The sequence below is a fragment of the Onychomys torridus genome, chromosome 18 (genome assembly GCF_903995425.1).
Source record: "Onychomys torridus chromosome 18, mOncTor1.1, whole genome shotgun sequence".
NCBI lineage: Eukaryota > Metazoa > Chordata > Mammalia > Rodentia > Cricetidae > Onychomys > Onychomys torridus.
In genome coordinates this window covers 44,593,026-44,614,036 of record NC_050460.1, presented here as the reverse complement: position 1 = coordinate 44,614,036, position 21,011 = coordinate 44,593,026, and the positions used below count along the sequence as shown (strand labels likewise).

The 21,011-nt window shown below is 42.6% G+C and overlaps 1 protein-coding gene across 2 annotated transcripts in view; it reads left to right on the top strand.

Annotated features, from left to right (window-relative positions):
• The window catches only part of Vps26a (VPS26, retromer complex component A), a 30,708-nt gene extending 16,686 nt beyond the window's left edge, over nt 1-14,022 (top strand). Inside the window, exons 4-9 of one of the 2 annotated variants that reach the window (XM_036168218.1) lie at nt 605-761; nt 2,117-2,281; nt 4,535-4,641; nt 5,555-5,623; nt 10,089-10,231; nt 12,450-14,022. In XM_036168218.1, coding sequence (XP_036024111.1) covers nt 605-761; nt 2,117-2,281; nt 4,535-4,641; nt 5,555-5,623; nt 10,089-10,231; nt 12,450-12,563 — 755 coding nt within the window. In that variant the 3' untranslated portion in view covers nt 12,564-14,022. The remainder of the gene's footprint in view (nt 1-604; nt 762-2,116; nt 2,282-4,534; nt 4,642-5,554; nt 5,624-10,088; nt 10,232-12,449) is intronic. The other variant, XM_036168219.1, reaches the window with a different exon arrangement.
• Nucleotides 14,023-21,011: the final 6,989 nt, after the last annotated feature.

Genomic DNA, 21,011 nt, shown 5'->3' with positions numbered 1-21,011 from the left:
CCATGTGGGTGCTTTGGAGACACTCGAGTTAGCAGAAAGCAAAACCACACATCCATCTGGAGTTGAAGAGTCAGGAAAGGAAGCATGTCTTACTAAGACTCTCTCCATAGCTAGGTTTAAAATCTAGCTCATTTTTATTGTACTTTTTTAAAGTACCAAAGCTGGGATGGTGCATATTTATATCTCTATTATGGATAAGACTGTACTCAGGAGCAAGTTATAGAAATTAACTGGGAGTTGGTGTTATTCTTTTGTGCATGGTAGTTTTATCAAAGTAATATATTTATCTAATAAAATAGAATTGTTCTTAAAGGGAGGATGCTCAGATGACTACTGGGGTGTGTCTGCTTCATATTAGGAAGTATAGCTATGTGAAAGGAATGAGGACTTTTCTATCAGAAGTTGTCTTTGTGCCAGATTATTTATGCTCAAGTGGATGAAATGAGGGAATAAAATCCAGATCATAGCTTTAGATTATTAAAGTAGAAGCATAGTTAGCTAATTTCTTTTGGTTAAAAAAAATTTGTTTAAGCGATAGAAGCTTGGGTTTTATTGACTTGGATAATAAATATAATTGGTCTTTTTGCTGTTTTAAATTTCTTAGAACTTTTCAATGACAAGAGTAATACTCATGAATTTGTAAACCTAGTGAAAGAACTAGCCTTACCCGGAGAACTGACTCAGAGCAGAAGTTATGATTTTGAATTTATGCAAGTTGAAAAGCCATATGAGTCATACATCGGTGCCAATGTCCGCCTGAGGTATGGATGTGTATTAGAAATTATAACAGAATCAAAATTGGAAAACCATGCTACTGCCGATGTCTTTATATAAACTTGTAATTACTGTTCTGGAATGGAAGACTTAAGATTTAAAATATCCTGTTACATACTTTGTTTCACCTGACTGATAATGGGATTTAAAGTAATCATGGCTATTACCATAATGGATTCAGAGATGTTTCAGTTTTACTTTGTATGAATTATCAGTATTAGTTCAGATCTTTAGTTTCCTGATGAACCTCATTTAGCATATGTATGGTTAAGAAGAGATATCCTGGGGTTGGGGATTTAGCTCAGTGGTAGAGCGCTTGCCTAGCAAGCACAAGGCCCTGGGTTCGGTCCTCAGCTCTGGAAAAAAAAAAAAAGAAGAAGAAGAAGAGATAACTCGATCGGGTGGTGCACACCTTTAATCCCAGCAGAGGCAGGCAGATCTCTATGAGTTTGAGGCCAGCCTGGTCTACAGATGGAGTTCCAGGACAGCCAAGGCTACACAGAGAAACCCTGTCTCAAAACACCAAATTTAAAAAAAAAAAAAAAAAAATAGAGGAAGAAGAAGTGTTAACCCAGGGGCTGAGTGCAAAGGGCAGAACTGAAGTAGGATCCAGTTTTCTTTACCTTTTGTCTTTTTATTCTGTGGGTGGGCACCTGCATGCCACTGTGCACATCCACCACATGGGTCCCAGGAGTCGAGCTAAGGTTTCAGGCTTGGCAGCAAATTCTTGTACCTGCTGAGCCACCTCAATGACCCCAAAATCCCATTTTCTAAATTCTCAATCTAGTGTTTTTTTCCTGTAAGTCTCCATGCAGGAGGCCCAGGCTGCCTCCAAGAGTAATGAAATATTTGAATGGTGATGAAGCAGGTCCGAGAGCCCTCTCTCTTTTTCTGTTTAACATGGTGTTATTCACTTGGGGTTGGGTTTGACAGCCCCGGAGCTGACACTGGTGCCTTGACTAGAATTGAGGAAACAGCAGAACCAAAACAGTGACAGGGAGGGGCTTTTTAAACAGGCTGAGGATGGTCCTCCAAGGTCGTTTCAGAAGGGTTAGTCATACAATTGGATTTTGTGCTTTTTCGTGTTTGCAGCATTAAAAAATTTTTTGGAGAGCCAGAAGTGTAGCATAGGTAGAGTACATGCTTAGCCTGCAAGGGCCTTGAATCTACTCCCTAGTACCAAACAAAGCACCCCCAAATTAGAGTTCCTTTCTGAGTAAACAAATGGAGTAAGTTGACACTTAGTCCCATCAAGAAGAAAGCTGAATTGGCTGACATTTGCTTACTGAAGCACCTGATTTGGACATAGGTGGTTGACCCCATCTTCTCGTTAACTTTGTAGGTATTTTCTTAAGGTGACGATTGTGAGAAGGCTGACAGACTTAGTGAAAGAGTATGATCTTATTGTTCACCAGCTTGCTACCTATCCTGATGTCAACAACTCTATTAAAATGGAGGTGGGCATTGAAGATTGTCTGCACATCGAGTTCGAATATAATAAGTCAAAGTAAGTACCTGAGTGGTCAGACTACATGACAGGGGCAGGGTCGAGCAGTGAAGACTGCAGGCTTGTTTCTGACTACTCAAGCAATGCATGTGCACTGTTGGAAATTTATGTAAAAGTGAAAGGAGGAAAATCACATGACTCCATATTTACCACTAACCCACTATTCATGTCTTCTTGTATGTCTTTCCAGAGGTAAAAAGGAGTGGTATACATGCCCTTCATAGTGTACTTTTAGACAGTGGTCTCAGTTTGTTTATTGTAGAATGCCTTTTATTGTTGTTGTCGGTGCTGGTGCTGGTGCTGGTGCTGGTGGTTTGAGAAAGGCTCCTAACTACATAATCTTGGTGCCCTGGAACTCACTATGTAGACTAGGCTGACTCTGGACTCATAGAGATCTGCTTTTTTTTTTTTGGAGTGCTGGGAAAAGTACTCCTTTTTGGAGTACTTCTGGTCTTGTATAATGCCTTTGAAAATTGTATTATGGAAGATATGAAAGATGTGAAGATACCAGGGTACACGAATGATATAGTGATCAATAGAAGTCTTCACATAGGTATTGTCCCCTCTAATAGTTTGTTTTTAACTTGTATTTTGAGATAAAAGTTTGCTATATGGTCCAGGCTGACCTCAAACTCATGGTGCTACTGTCTCAGCTGGGATTTTAGGCATGTAACCACCATACTCAGTGTCACAGTAGTTACTAATACATAGTCTGATATGTTTTATCCATACAAAGTTCTGCCCTTCCCATTATATTGAATCAAATTGCAGACATTCATAAAATTATATGATGTTAAAAAAAATCTCTATACCATTATATTAAAATATTAATAACTCCTTAATATCATATATCTCTCCCCCCCCCCTGCACCCCCGCCTCCTTTTTTTTTTGTAGCCCTGGAACTCATTCTGTAGACCAGACTGGCCTCGAGTTCATAGAGATCCTCTTGCCTCTGCCTCCCAAGTGGTGGGATCAAAGGCATGCACCACCAAGACCAGCTTCCTGCTGTGTTCTAAACATTTTTCACGTGGTTTGTTCAAATCAGCATCCAAACAAAGATATTCTTCAGTATATTGCATTAGGGGTTTTGTTTGTTTGTTTGTTTTGCTTTTCAATAAAAGGTTTCTCTGTGTAGCTCTGGCTGTCCTGGAACTCACTCTGTAGACCAAGCTACCCTCAAACTCAGAAATTTACCTGTCACTCCCAAGTTTACATCACTGACACTGTCATACATGCCTTTGGAACTGTCCGTAAAATAATCAGGCAGTTTGGAACCTAAAAAGCTGTCGCTGAAGGGTTCCTTCAGATTTCTGTATTAATCTTGCATGTGTTATATTAATACCTAGTTCTGGGAGGGAGCAAAAAATACTCGAGTATTGTAGGGATTCTCAAGTTTATTACTTCATGATTTTATGGCTTATTTATTAAATACAATGCAGCAAACTTAACCCGAGTGTAGCCCCTGGATCTCTTTGGCTAGATGATGGGGTAGTTATTCTGTTCCATGCTTATCACACTAATACTTCTAAGTTCTGATAAGAACTTTAGTGTTGAAAACATATTAATATACTGTTAAATAAACATCAGGCATATAAGAGTCTAACTTTCTATTTAGTTAAGTGCTTGAGTGCCCTGAAAACTAACTTATTTGGGGCAGGCTTTTTGAGATAGGGTTTCTATGTATAGTCCTGGCTATCCTGGAACTCACTTTGTAGACCAGGCTGGCCTCAAACTCACAGAGATCCACTTGCTTCTGCCTCCTGAGTGCTGAGATTAAAGGGGTGTGCCACCATGTCCAGCTATGAAAACTAACTTTTAAAGAGAGACAGTTAGGGCTGGAGAGATGGCTTAGAGGTTAAGAGCACTGACTGCTCTTCCAGAGGTCCTGAGTTCAATTCCCATCAACCACATGGTGGTTCACAACCATCTGTAATGAAATGGTGCCCTCTTCTGGCCTGCAGTCATACATGCTGTACACATAATAAATAAGTAAATCTTAAAAAAAAAAAAAAAAGAGAGAGAGCAAGCGAGAGACAATTAATTGGGCTAATCAGTCCCTCAGGTATATTTGACCACCAAGTAAAAGTTTAATGAACTGATTAATACTGTTTGAGAAAGGACATTGAAGAATATGAATAGTTGCAGTAGTATTTTGAGATAGTTATTTTCCTTGAAGTAATCTATTACCTTTTTTGACTTGTCTCACTTTTTTTTTAAACCGATAGTATGTTATACATATTCTTTCCCAATAGGTATCATTTAAAGGATGTGATTGTTGGAAAAATTTACTTCTTATTAGTAAGAATAAAAATACAACACATGGAGTTACAACTGATCAAGAAAGAGATCACAGGAATTGGTAAGTTGAAGAAAAGATTTTAATTGAAATTAAAATTCCTTGTTAGTTGAAAATTTAGAAGCTTTGGATATTAACACAATTTGAAATCCACATTGGATATTGACTTTGCTATGTAGCATTTTGCTGTAATTCATGCTTTTAAAAAACAGTTCTTGAGCTGAATATAGTGCAAGGCCCTGTAGACTGAGGCCAGAGCATCACTTGAACCCAGGTGTTGAGACCAGCTCAGTTATGAAAATAATTTTGTAATGGGTACTTATAAATATCTGATTCTTTTTTCTTTTAAAGACAAGGTGTTGCTGGCCTCTAGCTTTTCTTGCCTCAGTTTCCAAGTGCTGAGACTACAGAGGCTGAAAAGGAAGCCAGGCTGGGCTATATAGCCAGACCCTGGTTCCAAACAAAACAAACAAACAAACAAATAGCAACTCACCTGGAAAGTGTTGTACTGCTAAACCACACCCTTAGCTCTCAATAGTTTTGTTTGTGTTTTTTAAACTTACAATTGACCTCACCTTTTAGCTATCTGAGTTCAAATGTCCTAGAGTTAATCCCAAAGTTTTGTATGCATGTCATCTAAGTATTCAGCTTGATGTTTTTCTCTATGTTAAAATTAACTCTACGGGAAGGTAGTTGGAAAGTTAAGAGAAAACCTTGCTGTAATGTAAGCTGTGATGTGTGTCACTGCCTTCTCTTTTAGCATAGAGTAGAAAGGATTGCAGGAGCTCTGTAAGGCTGACTCTGAACTGCATGTACCTGTGGGGAAACTGAAGCATGCCACTGAGTGATGAGTTTAAGAACAGAATAAAACTTGGAAAAGGATGGCCAACAGAGCCTAAGGTAGCAAGCACTGCAGTGATTGGCTGGAACAGGACAGAGGATATTCTAATCCGTGTTGTCTCCACTGTTACCCTAGGACCCAGTACCACAACAGAAACAGAAACAGTCGCTAAATACGAGATAATGGATGGCGCGCCAGTGAAAGGTCAGTCAGTTTCGATCATCTGTTATTTCCTATGGATATAAGTCCTACTCTACATCCCTGGCTGGCCCTATAACTTTGTAGACCAGGCAGGCCTAACTAACAAGTGTGCATCACTGCACCTGGATTCATTTACTTCAAAACATTTTTAAAATTTACTTTGATTTTTTTTTTTTTTTATGTCTATTGATGTTTTGCCTGCATGTATGTGGGCACTGTGTACATGCCTCATACCTGTGGAGGCCAGAATAGGGCACTGGATCCCTTGGAGCTGTAATTACAGACTGTAATTACAGAGCTGCCATGTGGGTGCTGGGAAACAAACCGGGTCCTCTGGAAGAGCAGCCAGTGCTCTTAAACTGCTGAACCATCTCTCCAGCCCCTGAAAATCTTTTTGTCCATTATTCATTTGTGTGTGGGGAGGGTTGTGTGTTTGCAGTGGCATGCATGTGGATGTCATAGGACAACTTGTAGGAGATGATTTTCTGCTTCTATGTCTTCAGGCTTGGTGGCAAGTGCCTTTACTTACTCAGCCTTCTTGAAGCCTTTTAGTTACTTCTTTTATGTGTGGACGGCACTGTTCATAGCAGTTGAACTTTACTCTTCATTCATTGTGGAAGTATGAACTCTTAAAATGTATAATGGCTGGGCATAGTAGCACACACCTTTAGTCCCAGAACTCGGAGACAGTAAGATGGATCTTTGTGTGTAGTGGTATTTGCTCTGCTCATGACCTTGGGCTATAGGGCCTGAAGGAGGTGATACTTTCTGCTGTTGTATGTGACTTCTTATAAGGAGGAGAGTGAGGTCATGTAGTCCCTTCCCCCTGCTGCCTTCTCCCTTTTGTTTGTTTGTTTGTTTATTTTTTACCCTGGCATGATCACACTCTGGATGACCTGGGAATTGAACCTGGTTCCTCTGGAACATCAGTCAGTGCTCCTAACCACCAAGTCATTATTATATATATATATATATATATATATATATATATATATATATATATATATACACACACACACACACACACACATATACACATACATACATACATACATACATACATACATACATACATATATGAGGTCACTTAACAACCACCTCCTTTGGGCCCTATAGCCTAAGGTTATGGGTGGAGCAAATACCACTGCATTTCCCCTTTCTGTCTAAATAAGAAGGTTCTAATGCAAACTATATACAATAAGAATGATTATCAAGTATTGTCCAGGAAAAACAAAGGGTAATAACATAAACAAAAATGGAACTACAACCAACAAGAATAACTTCAAACAAGAAAGACATGCTAAATGTCCAGAACATAGGTAAATGGCAAATTACCAAGATTACTCCAATAGCTGTTCTATCTTGAAGATTCTAACTCTAGTACTAATATGTTCTAGCTAAGAGGCAAGAAGATTGTAACCTAACTATCTAGTCTTCAGCTCTATCAAAGACCTGAGAAGGAACATAATAATACCTGAGAAAATGGAAAATGCAAGCAAGCAATTTCCGAAATTCTTGCGAGAATAGACAGAGACAGCCAGCAGCCTGGACAGTCACCTAAAGTTTCTCAGCATCATCGGAGCATCCAATTTGACAACAGGTCTAGAATATCTGACAGACCGTTTTCAGAAGCAGGACTTTTAAAAGACCATCTTACCTGGTCTTGGCAGAGTTCAGTAGTCGCTTTTCCATGTGTCCTGTTTATCCAGAAAGGACAGCGTTCATGCTGTCAACAGTTGAGGCAAGGGCAGTTCTTTGCCCAGCAGGCCATTTTGTGCCAAGAAGAAAACAAACTTCCAAATGGAAATGTCTCAGAAGCTCAGCATTCTCTCGGGATCAGATCAGTGCTGCCAGGAGCAATCGTGTCTCATGTCAACAGAATTCTAAGCTATCAAAACATTTAAATGCCATATTCTCTAGGTCTATGAAGTGTTTGAAGATTACCTACCCATCTGACATGTTTCTGTAAATCTGAAGAACCTAACTGACATAACTGTAGAAATGACAATCCTGGGTGACTAGCTCTGTAAGTCTTTTCTACCTAAATAACCTAAGGATGATAATCCTTAGTATGTAGGCGAATGAAACCAGTATTCTGGTTAGTTTTTGTCAACTTGATACAAACCTACATATATCTGAGAAGAAAGAATCTTAATTGGAAAAATGCCTTTGTAAGATTGGCCTGTTAGAAAGTCTTTTCTTGATTAATAATGGATGTGGAAGGCTAGCACACTGTGGGTAGCGCCACCCCTTGGCAGGTGGTCCTGGGTCCTATCAGAAAGCAAAGTGGAGCGAGCCATGGAGAGCAAGCTAGTAAGCAGCACTCCTCCATGGCTTCTGCTTCAGTCCTGCCTTCGGTTCCTGCCTTGGCTTTCCTCTGTAGACTGTGACTTGGGATGGGTAAGCCAAACAAACCCTTTTCCTCCTCTGTTGCTTCTGCCCATGGTCTCTATACTAACAGTAGAAAGTAACCTGAGATACCATGTTCCTAGGCTTTCTTCTTTGGGAGGAATTACTTCAGAAAGGAGATAATGTTTGTTGAGTGCTAATTGTAAATAAGACATTATAGTTTTTAGGTGTCATGAAATTCCTACTATTCTTTGAACTGTTTATATCTTATTTTTCAGATGAAACTAAAGTGCAAAGAACTTAAAACATGAGCTACAGCTTATAGAGTGAGTCACTGTATAGTTGGCATTGACCCAGGCCTTTCAGACTCCAAGGTCCACACACATGCACTTTTGTTAGATGCAATATGAGTTTGTAAAATTCTAGAACCTCAAATTTTTATGTAAAGTATAGATTTTATGTAAATGAAATCCTAGCTCATAGGTTCCTGAAGCAGGATGATCGCTGTGAATTCAAAGCCAGCTTGGGCTAGTATGAGATTGTCTCAGAAAACCCTACAAACAGAAGTGAAATAATGGGGGCCAGACAAGTTGGCTCATTGGACAAAGGTACCTTTGGGGAGGGACTCATGAGGCATGCTCTTTCATCAGGACCTATAGGCTGGTAATGGCTGCTGGGTGAGGGGGAGACATTTTCTTCAGGGGTGTAGTCACTCTGTAAAGAATGCTTGCCTGTGCTCCTAAGGAAGCCTGATTGAACTCTCTGGTGTTTGTCCCCCCCCATGACTAACTGGGAGGAGGAAGTAGATCAGCCGGGATTTCAGCAGGGGTTGGAGGGCTGCAAGAGAGCGTACTGAAGACCAACATGATAATGATCAAAACACATTATATACAGGAAAGTGCTGACATGAACCCATTGTTCATAATTGATGTATGCTAACTAGAATATTTACATCATACTAACTATGTATGACTGGGCTTGGTGTTGCCATGAATATTAACCCCAACATTTGGAAGGGCAGAGGCAGGAAGACTGAGAGTTCAAGGCTAGTCTGCTTTTCTCAAAAAGGAGCCAGGAGAGAGCAGAAGAGGGACAGAGAGGGGGTGAGGAAAACAGAAAATATGGGAATCTCAAGATTTCTTCCTGGTATTGAGGATTGAACCTAGGGTTATGAACAAGCTGGTCAAGTGTTCTACCACTGAGCTATCTCTCTGAGAGAGAGAGAGAGAGAGAGAGAGAGAGAGAGAGAGAGAGAGAGAGAGAGACAGACAGACAGACAGACAGACACAGACAGACAGTCTATGTTCATATGTGTGCATGCATGTGTATGTGGAAGCCAGAATCAGCCATGGATGTCATTCTTACGGAGTACTGTTCACCTTGGTTTTTGAGACCAGTCTCTCTTTGGGATCTGGGGCTTGCTGCAAGTTAAGGGGCCCTGGGACCACTTGCCTCTGGTTTCCTGGTGCTGGGATTAAAAGTGCATGCCAGCAGGCCTGGCATTTGACATGGGTGCTAGGAATTGAGCTCCAGTCTTCCTGCTTGTGCAGTAAGACTTTACCAGTTGAGCTGTTTCCTCGCCCCTGGGTCGTCTGTACATTTTTTGCTTTAGATGAACTAGTATGTATTAATAGACATTATATGCATTAATGAAATTATGGTAAAATTCAAAGCAGAAATGCAACTACTTCTTACAACACTAACTGGCTGGCACTGTTCTAATCTCTTTATGTATTTTAACCTCCCAACATAGTCCTTACAGTTTCCCTACAAAATGGGTGTCATTGTTACTGCCCATTTCACAGAAGAGAAGCTTGAAACAGTGGATAAGTCCCACAATCCAAGGATTCTTGGCCTGACCCAGGTTGCTCTAGAGCAGTGGTTCTGAGCTCAGGTCAACTCCCTGAGAGATACTTGACATTATCCAGAGAAATTTTGTGCTGTCTGTTGCTGGCATCTGGTGGTGTTACTAAGCATGTAGGACAGACTAGACAGTGCTTATCTTAGGTGCTGCATCTCGGTGAAGCCAAAGCACTGGTGTGCACTGGACCTCCGTCCTGAGTCTTGTGTGATTATATTTAATTACTTGAGAAGTAAATGGAAATTGCTTTTCTTTCAGGAGAATCTATTCCGATAAGACTGTTCTTAGCAGGGTATGACCCAACCCCCACAATGAGAGACGTGAACAAGAAGTTCTCAGTAAGGTACTTTTTGAACCTCGTGCTGGTTGATGAGGAAGATAGACGGTACTTCAAGCAGCAGGTAGGGCTCTGTTCTGGGCAGATCTGACACCACCTGGAGAGCATCTCCTCCTCAGAAGCTTACTATGCTAAGCAAGTGGGGCTCTGGGTGTGAGGGGACACCGAGTATTCAGTCCAGAAGTAGGTGTTGTAAGAGATCTTTCCAGCCATTCCACACGACTAGAGACGAGCTACACTGTCAGTCCTTTTATTCTCCTAAACACCTTTTTTTTTTTTTTGAGCTGAGGACCAAACCCAGGGCCTTGTGCTTGCTAGGCAAGTGTTATACCACTGAGCTAAATCCCCAACCCCCTAAACACTTTTTTACCCCTGAATAAAACCACCTATTTATGGTATCAGGCAAAGAACAGAGAATGGCTAAAAGCCAACAAAAATTCTATCATTACTGTGATTAGTTTTTCAGATACATGTTTTAGATCATACTTTTTCTTTTGTTTTTGGTGGTTCTGGGATGGAACCTTGGGCATACTAGGTAAGCCCTCCTCCCCACTCCTGAACCTTTACTTTCCTTCTGATTTTGACAGAGGTCTTACTGAGTTGCCAGGCTAGTCTTATATTTACCCTCTATCCCAGGCAAGCCTTGAATATTTGGTTCTTCTACCTTAGCATGCACCGGCAGCCCTAGCATTTAAGAGTGTCTTGAATGTGTTTCTACTATTAACTGTAGATACTTTCCTAACCCTGTCTCCATCATTGTGTACCATCCCCACTGTCCATTGAACCCAGGCTCATACATGCTAGGCCAGCCATCCATGGCTTAACTCCTCAGCTTACATCCTCAGCTCGCCATTGTGTTTTAGCTTTCTAGTTTTTTTTTGAGACAAACGTTTTACAATGTAGTCTAGGCTTACCTCAGATTTCCAATCCTCCTGCCTCACCTCTTACTGAGATTATAGGTATGAGGCATATATGTCTTCCATGCTCAACTACCAATTATTTCTAATGTCTGTAATTGATAGATTGAGATTGTCATTTTTTTAAAAATAAGTAGTTGTTATGTCTTTTAGAATACCCAGTTCTGATACTTTTTGTTAAGTGTAACATAAAACTTATCATTGGAGAATTACACAGCCTTTGGGGCATCTTGAATAAGGTTGTAATTAGAGTGCTCTACAATGTGAAGTAGATTAATAAGCGGGTCATCAAGTGTTCCATAGCCATATTAGAAATTACTCTGTGCTAGCTGGGCATGGTGGCTCATTCCTATAATCCTAGCACGTGGTGGCTGAGTCAGGAGGATCAGAGTTTGAGTCTAGCTTGGGCTATATAGCAAGAACTTGCCTTGTAAGAACTAAATAAGGGGCTGAGGAAATGGCTAATCAGTTAAGAGTACTTGGTGGTCTTGCAGAGATCCCGGATTAGCACCCAGATTGTGGCTCATATGGCCTTCCTAGGCACCATGCTTAGACGTTTATCCTGGAGGTACCAGGTACTATCAACGAGCAATACAAGCAATGCTTATAAAACAGATAATGTGGGGGCTGGAGAAATGGCTCAGAGGTTTAGAGTACTGATTGCTCTTCCAGAGGACCTGGGTTCAATTCCCAGCACCCACATGGCAGCTCACAACTGTCTGTAACTCCAGTTCAGAGGATCTGACACCCTCACACAAGCATACTTTCAAACAAAACACCAGTGCACACAAAATAAAAATAAAAATAAACAAAACAAAACAGATAATATGGGATCCAGTGAGTGTCTCACTGGGTAAAGATGCTTGCTGCCAAGCCAGAAGGCTTGGGTTCACCCCTCAGAACCCACGAGGTGAAAGAAGAAAGCTGACCCCCAAGTCCTTTAGCCTGTGCGTGTACACGGTGGCACACACGTGCACGCACACAGCGTGAAGTGTGCAAATAAAAACAACACGGCAGTGATATGCAGGATGAGTTAGAACACCAGAGCTACTCCCCTGAAAGTAGGTTTGGTGTTCTAAGCCATGGCAAGGGCTTGACCCTGGAGGAAAGCAGTGGAACAGCGGCAGATTGGGGGATTCTCTAAAGCAGTCACAACTAGGAGTATGTGCTAGGGTAGATTTTTGGTGGTGCTGACCGTGAGTGCAGGTGGGGGAACAGGAGAGGGGGAAGGGGTCAGTCAGGACGGCTGGAGGCCTTGGTAGGGAGGGATGGAGATTGTTTTACAGCTTGTTGCAGCCAGTCTCTTCATGGTGAAATGTAAGACATAGCAGAACACCACTTACGGCTGTCTTGTGTTTCCCCTAGGAGATCATCCTGTGGAGAAAAGCACCTGAAAAACTGAGAAAACAGAGGACGAACTTCCACCAGCGATTCGAATCTCCGGAGTCACAGGCATCTGTGGAACAGCCCGAGATGTAAGCAGAACAGGACCGAGCAGCAGGAGCAAGAGCTGCAGCAGAGAGGGGAGCTCAGTGGCTAAAGCCGGTCACGGCCGGCAGAGTCCAGCTTGGTCTGCTAATCTTCCTCACCCTCAAGGGCTGCGCTGTCTTACGTGTGGTTAGAGGGTCCCTGAGTCCGTCAATTTGAAAGTGCTTCCTTGGAAACACGGGAGCCTTCTTAAGCGGCCTTTTTTGTTTTCTTTTTTACTGCACACTGGTGAGTACTCAGATGCATCAGCATAAGCATTAAGGATTTTCATGTGAGTAGGCTGGTAGTTGTAATTTTGTTTTCTTTATGCATAATGTTGAAAATCCTTTTTTTTCATGCTAATGATTACCTCTTATTCTCTATGTGCAAAAAATTAAATATTTTTTTGTTCAAGTAAAGTGAGAAAACCTGAGCAGCCCTTATGCCCTGCAAAGTTTTAAGGCATGGCTCCTCAGTATTTTTGAGAATTGTTTTTACACGTGCATCAAACCAACCTGGTACTTCTGGATCTACCATTTCACGGCCTCCTGAATTTTAATGGGGTCTTCTGAGACATATTAAAATTTTCCAACCAAGGGATTACATGGCATGTCGTTGTGGTCCTCTTCCCCCATTAACTTTTTTGCTATTACTTTCTGTATCACCGTGTAGGTTCTGCAGTGTGGAGTTGACATGTTGGCATTTTAGAACACCTTACATCTGTATCATTTTTCCATAAATACTTTGAAACATGTATATATATTTTAATTAAGGACTTTTTACCATGTGTATGTGAATATCCGTTTGGGGATGAGAGGGCTCAAGAGGACCTATGAAGCATATGTAAGTATCCAGTTCTGGACAGTCTCTTGTTAACTGGAACACTGGCAAGTTCAAACTCATTAAAATGTCACCTCGTCTATTTATAAACAGACAAAACAAACAAACACTAAATTCATGTCAGTGTCTCTGAAGAAGTCGGCTGCCTTCATCTGAGCACAGATGACTAGTGTGGAATATGGGGCAAGACAGAGCCTGCTGTGTGGGAGCTACGTTCACTCATGGTTCATTGTTCTTTTGTTCATTTTTATACCAGTATTCCTTGACACACTTCAGAGCAAGTTTTGTCAGTTAAAACCTTACTTTCCAAGGAAGCTGAACAGCCCAAGTTACATTTCTTTAAACCTATTTGCTGTGATGGCACTTTGATAAAATGGCCAGCAACCAACCCTGGCCAAAGGTTCCACATATGTCCTGGAGCAGCTACTGTAAATGTGGAGTTCTAAGAATGGCCATGTTTCCCTTCATGTAAGTGCCTGTTCAGAGTTTCAAATTTTCAAAATGCCAAATATTTTCATGGTCACTTGCATGTAGTAATCTAGGAAATATTCAGAGATTTTGAAAACCAATTGTATTTAGCCAGCCTCAAGTTGTGCAACTATGACATATAATAAATAATTTGAGACAGAAACTTGTAGTCTGAGTATAATGACCTTGTTCTCACACCTTCTCATTGTTAGTAGGTTGAACACAGGCTTGCCCAATTGCTCAGGAAGACCTGGTCATAACAGTGAGTTTTCATAAATAGCACGTAGCTTCAGGTCTGTGAAGGTTTCTTCTATTTTTTTAATGTGTATTGCTGTTTTGCCTGCATGTCTGTCTGTCCAGACATGTGGGCAGTGTCCAGGCAGGGCAGAAGAGGGCATTAGACCCCCTGGAGCTGAAGTTACAGGTGGTTGTGAGCCCCCACGTGGGTGCTGGGAGCAGACCCAAGTGCCTGCTGTTAACCACTGAGCCATCTTTCCAGCTCCAGCAGCTTCAGTTTTAACTAGTTTGCTTAAAACTTATGTAAAATGCTGATTCACTCCACCTGAGACTTTCTGGTGCCTAATCAATGTAAATTTTTTTCTGAATTCAGTTTTGGGATTTTAGTCAAAAGCTGGTAAATAAACAACAGCAAACTACAAGCTGACTTTGTCCACTGATGCAGTGTCACAGTGGTTCTCAATCTTACTCCAAGAGCTCTGGAAAAATGGTCACACCTAGGTTTTACCTAGACGGTAAAATCAGAATCTCACTGGGAGTAGTGGTACATACATGTAATCTCAGCAATTGAGATGCAGAGGCAGGAGGATTACCACAGCTTCAAGGGCAGTTTGATCTACATAGTGAATTCCAAGCTAGTTAGAGTTATATGAGGCTCTATCTCCAAAAAAAAAAAGTTTTTTTCCTATGTATTAGGACATAACATAAAAACGAAACTACCCAGGGTAAAAGAGACACTGAACATGTTTCTTGTTTTAAGATGGTCTCATACAGGCAGAGCTGATCTCAAATTTTACTATATAGCTGAGGATGACCTCAAAATACTTTTAAATTAAATCCCAACACTCCGTTGGCAGAGGCAGATGGAACTCTGTGAGTTTGAGGCCAGCCTGGTCTACATAGAAGAGTTCCAGGACAGCCAGGGCTGTTACACAGAGAAACTGCATGGAAAAAGAAAGAAACAAAAGATTAAAGTAGGGTCTTGTAGCCCAGGTTAGCTTTGAACTCCTTATGTAATCAAGGTGATCTTTAACTTCTGATCCTTCTGTCTCCACAACCCCCTCCCACATGTTGATGTAGGCATCACCCCTCCTTGCCGTCCCCCCCCCCCACATTGATGTAGGCATCCCCATGGTGCCTGGCTTATGTGGTGCTTGGATTTCATGACTCAGGGCTTTGTGCACGCTAAGCAAGCTCCCTCTATCAACTGAGGTACAATCCTAGCTCTAACCTCAGACTTGTCCCTCTACCTCCTGGTTTATAAGATGCTATAGATGGGACCAAAGGCTTCATACATGCTAGGAAAGCACTCTAGCAGTTGAACTATATTCTCAGCCCCATTTAAATTTTTGGTTTTCCCATTAATGAAGTTTTCTTATTTGACATAGTTGGGGAAGAAAGGTTTTTCCACTATTGTTTGAGATAAGGTTTAGTGTTTAGTTAGACACTACCCTGTCTCAGCCTCTTGAATGCTGGGTTTACAGACATGAATCACCATGCCTGATTCTCTGTACTTCTACACTAAGTGATGGACACAAGAGGAAGGCCTATGTAACCACACACCTATGAAGGTTCACAAAACCACAACTCAAAGGGAGTGGATAGAACTTGGTGCTTATGTACCTTCTTAAAGAGTGGTATCTTCGGCGAGCTGCAGAGGCTTTTGTGAGACTTAGGCATGGTGCCCACTTATTGCTTAGGAATAAAAGTTAGTCTTGGGCTGGAGAGATGGCTCAGAGGTTAAGAGCATTGGTTAGAGGTCCTGAATTCAATTCCCAGCAACCACATGGTGGCTCACAACCATCTACAATAAGAGATCTGGTACCCTCTTCTGGCCTGCAGGCTGAACACTCACTGTATACATAATAAATAAAGAAGTCTTAAAGTGAGTCTTCCCTGGTCAGCTCCTGGGTGGGTATCAGTGGCATATCTGAACCTCTTCAGTACGGATATGGTAGTTGTGATACTAAATTTCAGTTACAGTGTAGTGAGCAAAGTTATTTGCTGTACCATTTATATTGGTTGAATCTGCTGATCATGTATGAAAGCACCCTCCAGTGGCTTATACCTCTGCTGGAACTTTACAGATTTTAAAACAGGTTCTCAGTATTCTTGGCTAGCCTGGAACTCTATGGACCAGGCTGGCCTCAAACTTGGAGATACTCTTGCGTCTGCCTCCGGAGTGCTGGGATTAATTTTGTATGCCGCCATACCTGGCCAAGTCTCTGAATTTTCAAGTTTGTGGGGGAAGTGGACAAGGAGAGAGGTGGAGTTAGTTTGAGGAGTGGGAAGAACCCGGGAGTAGGGTGAGAATTCTGAGGCAGAGGAAGGGAATCTTCACTTTGGAAGTGGGAAACTGGACTGGGAGAGTGGGATGGGTTTAGAGGGCACAGCCTTTGAGCCAGGCACAGAGATTTTGCCCAACAGCCAATGACCAATGTAAGAACTGACTGAGGTTCTGGGGTACCTGTGACCTTGAGCCAGATGGCTCAAGCAGCGGTGGGGTCCAGAGAGCCAGCTGCTGGCCAGCCCACCTTATATGAGGGCCAACTGACCTCACAAAAAAACACAGTTTCCCCTTAGTGAGGGTAACACAATAATTGTTCCCAAAACTGTGGGGAAAATTCTTGAACTTGCACTGTAGGACAGGTTTGGAATGATTGGCCCCCATTGGAGAGAAAAGTGTATGTGACTCCAGGAAGCAAAAGGTCAAAGGGATCAGACCAGAGAAGGTAACAAGATGAGGTGATATTAAGTGAGACCTTTGAGTCGAGGACAGGAGTGTACTTGCTCATAGACCTGGAGGACTCTTGTCCTAAGAAAAAAGGAGAGAGGGTAGTTTGCAGACTGTGGGGCCTTCCCTTTTTCCTTGTGGTCTGGTTGGCCACCAGCCTGTAAGGACAAAGGGAGCAGAGGTGGCGTGCAGGGCTTTGTACAGCCTGTGAGTAAGCTGGAAATAGCCTTCCAGGAGTCTGCTTCAGTGCTGCGGCTCAACTTTACTTCAGAGTGAGGGGAATATATAGATTGGGAACAGTAGCTGGCTACCACCTAGTCTGCATTTTGCAGTATGCTTCTATCATACAGCTGGAGTCCAATACCTAATTACCATATGGGCAGCAGGGAAGAGCATCTGCAAGCAGCTACGTCAAAGGTCACACTGGGCTCAAAGAAGCTTCCAAATGAAGTCAGGTGGAGAGCAGGAAGCCCCCCAATGGGGGAAGGGAGTCCTCCATTTTACACCAAGCTCAGGAGATCTGTCCTGACAAGGTGGACTGCTACCTACATGCAATAGGGCCCTCCAATAGCAGACAAGGAGGGCAGAACTTACTGGAACTGTCATTATCCCAGGGAAGGGATTAACACTGCTCTTGTAACTCAGGCGAAGAGGGCAGTGGGTTGCTTCTTGAAAGGTGAGGTGCACACCCCAGGTTGACTTCTGGTTGTCACTAGGTCAAGGACAGACCAGCTCTTGTATCCTTGAGACAGACAAAAGGGACAGAAGACAGAACAGATACACAGAGAACAAAGATCTGGACCTCACCCCCCCCCCCCCCAAGGACAAGCACTGTCCAGAGCAGAACTTGCTCCGCTCACCAGCTGGCTCTCCATCTTGGGGAACTTTGACAACAGGCAGATTCTGAACTGAGTCATACGAAGTCCCCGCCAGTTAGGACCCATTTAGACTCCATGGCCTCTGCCAGATTCCCAGCTCTAGCCATGGAGCCTGTGGTCCAGATGCAAGCAAACTGCTCCACTGAATCATTCACACGTTACTTGGGCTGGCCACTTGCTCAGACTAAATCAAGAAATGAGGTCTTTAGTAATTGGCATTCCAATATAAAGCAAAGGAACAGGGAAAGACCTTCTTGAGCCGGAACTGAATGTAGAATACAGATTTACCTCCCAGGAGAACCAGATGGATCGGATCCATTGTAGTGTCTGGGAACATGGCAGTCATGCCAGACCTCTCCAGACTCAGTGAGAGGCCCTGGAATGTCTTCAGGGCATGCCTCCCCTTCAACCTTTTGTCTGCAGTGAGGCTGAGTCTCATGTGGTATGAGATAGCTCGCTGGGGCCTCCAAATGAGATGCTCATTTATGTAATATATAGACCACCACAGATATAAGACCAAGTCGGAGTCCTTTATTGAAGCTGGCAACTGACAATAGGCTTCTGCCACAAAGGACTCTCAGCCCTGATGGGAGAGAATACAGTTTACAGAGGCAAAAATAATGTAACAAAGAGTTCTGTCAAGCAAGATGTGGTTTTGAAGTGGAGGTACGGGTCATCTGTGCACTGGGTGTCTGAGTGTGTGTGTGTGTGTGTGTGTGTGTGTGTGTGTGTGTGTGTGTGTGTGTGTATGTATGAGTGCTGAAGAGTTAATGACCTGAAAGTTTCAGGCAAGATATGAAACTCCATACAAGAAAGCTGACACACTGGTAACATCTGCAAGCATTTTGGAGCTGAGAAAGGAAGTCAACTCCTGACAAGGAAGTCAACATATTGGTAAGAACCTGTAAGTGCAGCACACAGATCTGTAGATGGAATTTACACTCCAAGAGTTCCCTGCCCTATGAAGCCCTCAAGTCACCCCCACCCCCACCTTGGAGCATCTTCTCCAACTCTGCTGAGACTGTTGTCCTTCACTGTTCTAATGCTCTAAGAAAGACAATCTGCTTCTGCTAGGCTCCCTTTTGTTTGCAAGTTGCCTCAATCAATTCTGATCCAACAAGAGCAATGTGAGACAAAAACAGGAACAGATGCCTTGCAAGTTAATGACCAGAACAGAAAAATTATACCTTGCAGGTTTAGAGTTCTGTTTGCAGCTAAGAGAGTTTAAAAGACATTCCTGTTTGTCCTGTGTTAAATCTTCACAAAATAAGGTTTCTATTTGTAATTAAGAAGTTCCTGAAAAAAAAAAGTTCCTGTCTGCTCTATGCTGAGTTCTAGTTAAGGGACAAGTCCCTGTTTGTGCTAAATAAGGTTTCTATTTGTAATTAAGAGTAAGTTCGCTGGTGGTAGCGTATGCCTTTAATCCCAGCACTTGGGAGACAGAGGCATAGTGAGTTCCAGGACAGCCAGAGCTGTTACACAGAGAAATCCTGCCTCTAAAAACCAAAAGTAAATAAATAAAAATAAAAGTTCTTGTTTCTTAGGTCTGATGTAAACTGCTTGTAACCCCATTCACTTGATATATATTCTTGCCTTTGTTCACCCTTTTCATTGTATCCTTTTAACAACATATAACAGCCAACCTTCTCGCCCCTATAAGAGGGACTTAAAAGGCCACCGGGGGCTGCTCTTTTAAATTCCAATTTAGGGTGAGGCAGGCAATGAGCCAGTCCCGGGTGCACTCCCAAATATAGCTTGCTTTAACTGGACAATCAAGGACTTGGGTCTTTTCTCCTCACGAATTACAGGCTTAACAGCAACCTGATTTCTAGGCCACTTATACTTGTCTTCGGACTAGACTTCACCTATCATTTCTCCATTCCTCATGTTGGTTTTAATTCTGCAGAAATCTCGTTGTAGCTTTGGAAATTACTACCTGGACTTGCTGTTAGCCCATTATAGTAATAAATACTTTCATTATTTAACGGGTACCATTATCACTAAAATCAGATCAGAAATTGAGTGTAAAGTAGTAAGTTTTCTGCCCCCTCCCCCCCAAATAGTTTTCTCCACCCACGCAGTAAGCCAGAGAAAGCCAGACTGAGAAAGTCTAACAACGGGTTTATTTGAGCAAAGCAACTTCTGGGCGGGTTCTCCAGTCACAGAGATCGAGGCGAGAGAAGACGGCGCCCACAAATGAAAGCAGGGAGACTTCATAGGTTGTAGGCAAGGGATGATGACATGTACGCCACAAGCTGGGTTTGTGCCTAGTATGGTCAAAAGCTGAGCGCATTAGATGGGGACTTGCGCAGCTGGCAACTTCAGGGGAGTAAGCTGCAGTAGCCGCTAAGAATTCGGAACTGGTCTTTTTGCCGCCTTTCCTTTGTTCGGAGGCTGAGTGTGTGTGGGAGGGGGCGGGAGGGCTTGGGGGTAGAGACAGGCAGAGACATAAATGGGGCTTTCCGGATTCATGCAGGGGCGAGCTGGAGGTTCCAACTGAACATAAAGGACTTCTTAAATCCCTAACGTTACCTTGTAAATCAAAAGCACTTAGCAAACTGTTTCAAGAACCCTACTGGACATAGAATGTTGCTTATATAACATGTCATTTTAAGTTACAAGATCATAATGTAGGAATGGGGGTGGGTGGGTATAAGGAACATCTGGCTGTTTGTTTTGAACTTAATATGTTTCAGTCTCGGGAGGAAACAGTATCCAACTAATATAACCGAGATTAATCTTTTAAGAAGGCACGAAGCGTCTACTTTTGTCTTGTTCTGACTTTTGAGTTGTGAGGAGTGCAAGCTGCTTACACTAATGTTTAAGTCCTGTAGCTCAAGGGTGGAGCAAATGTCTAGCATGCTCATGGTTCCATCATCGAGTCCTAGCACCGAGGAGGGACACATATGTCATACAAGGACTTTACTTACTGTCGTACAACGAAATTTCTCCGCAACTGGTCTTGATCTGTTACAGATCAAGTCATGTCCTCCAACGTTATCCTACCAGAAAACTAAGGATGATAGCACACCAATTTTTCGGGGGGGGGGGGGATGCATTTTAGCGTTTAAAGCCACGTGCTGCTGGATGCTGGCTCACCGCAGAGGCCAGTTTGGTCACATGACGACGCTCGCAAGAGTCCCCTTGGCTCAGCTGTGGCGTCCCTAAAGATGCCTGATTATTTTCCCTTCTTTGGGAAAAGCTGCTGCTAATTGCCGCAGAAAGCGTGAGAGGATGGGAGCTTGTTTCCTCCGGTATACCCTACAGACGTCATCCTCCCTTGAAGAGACTGAGCCTCCTGTC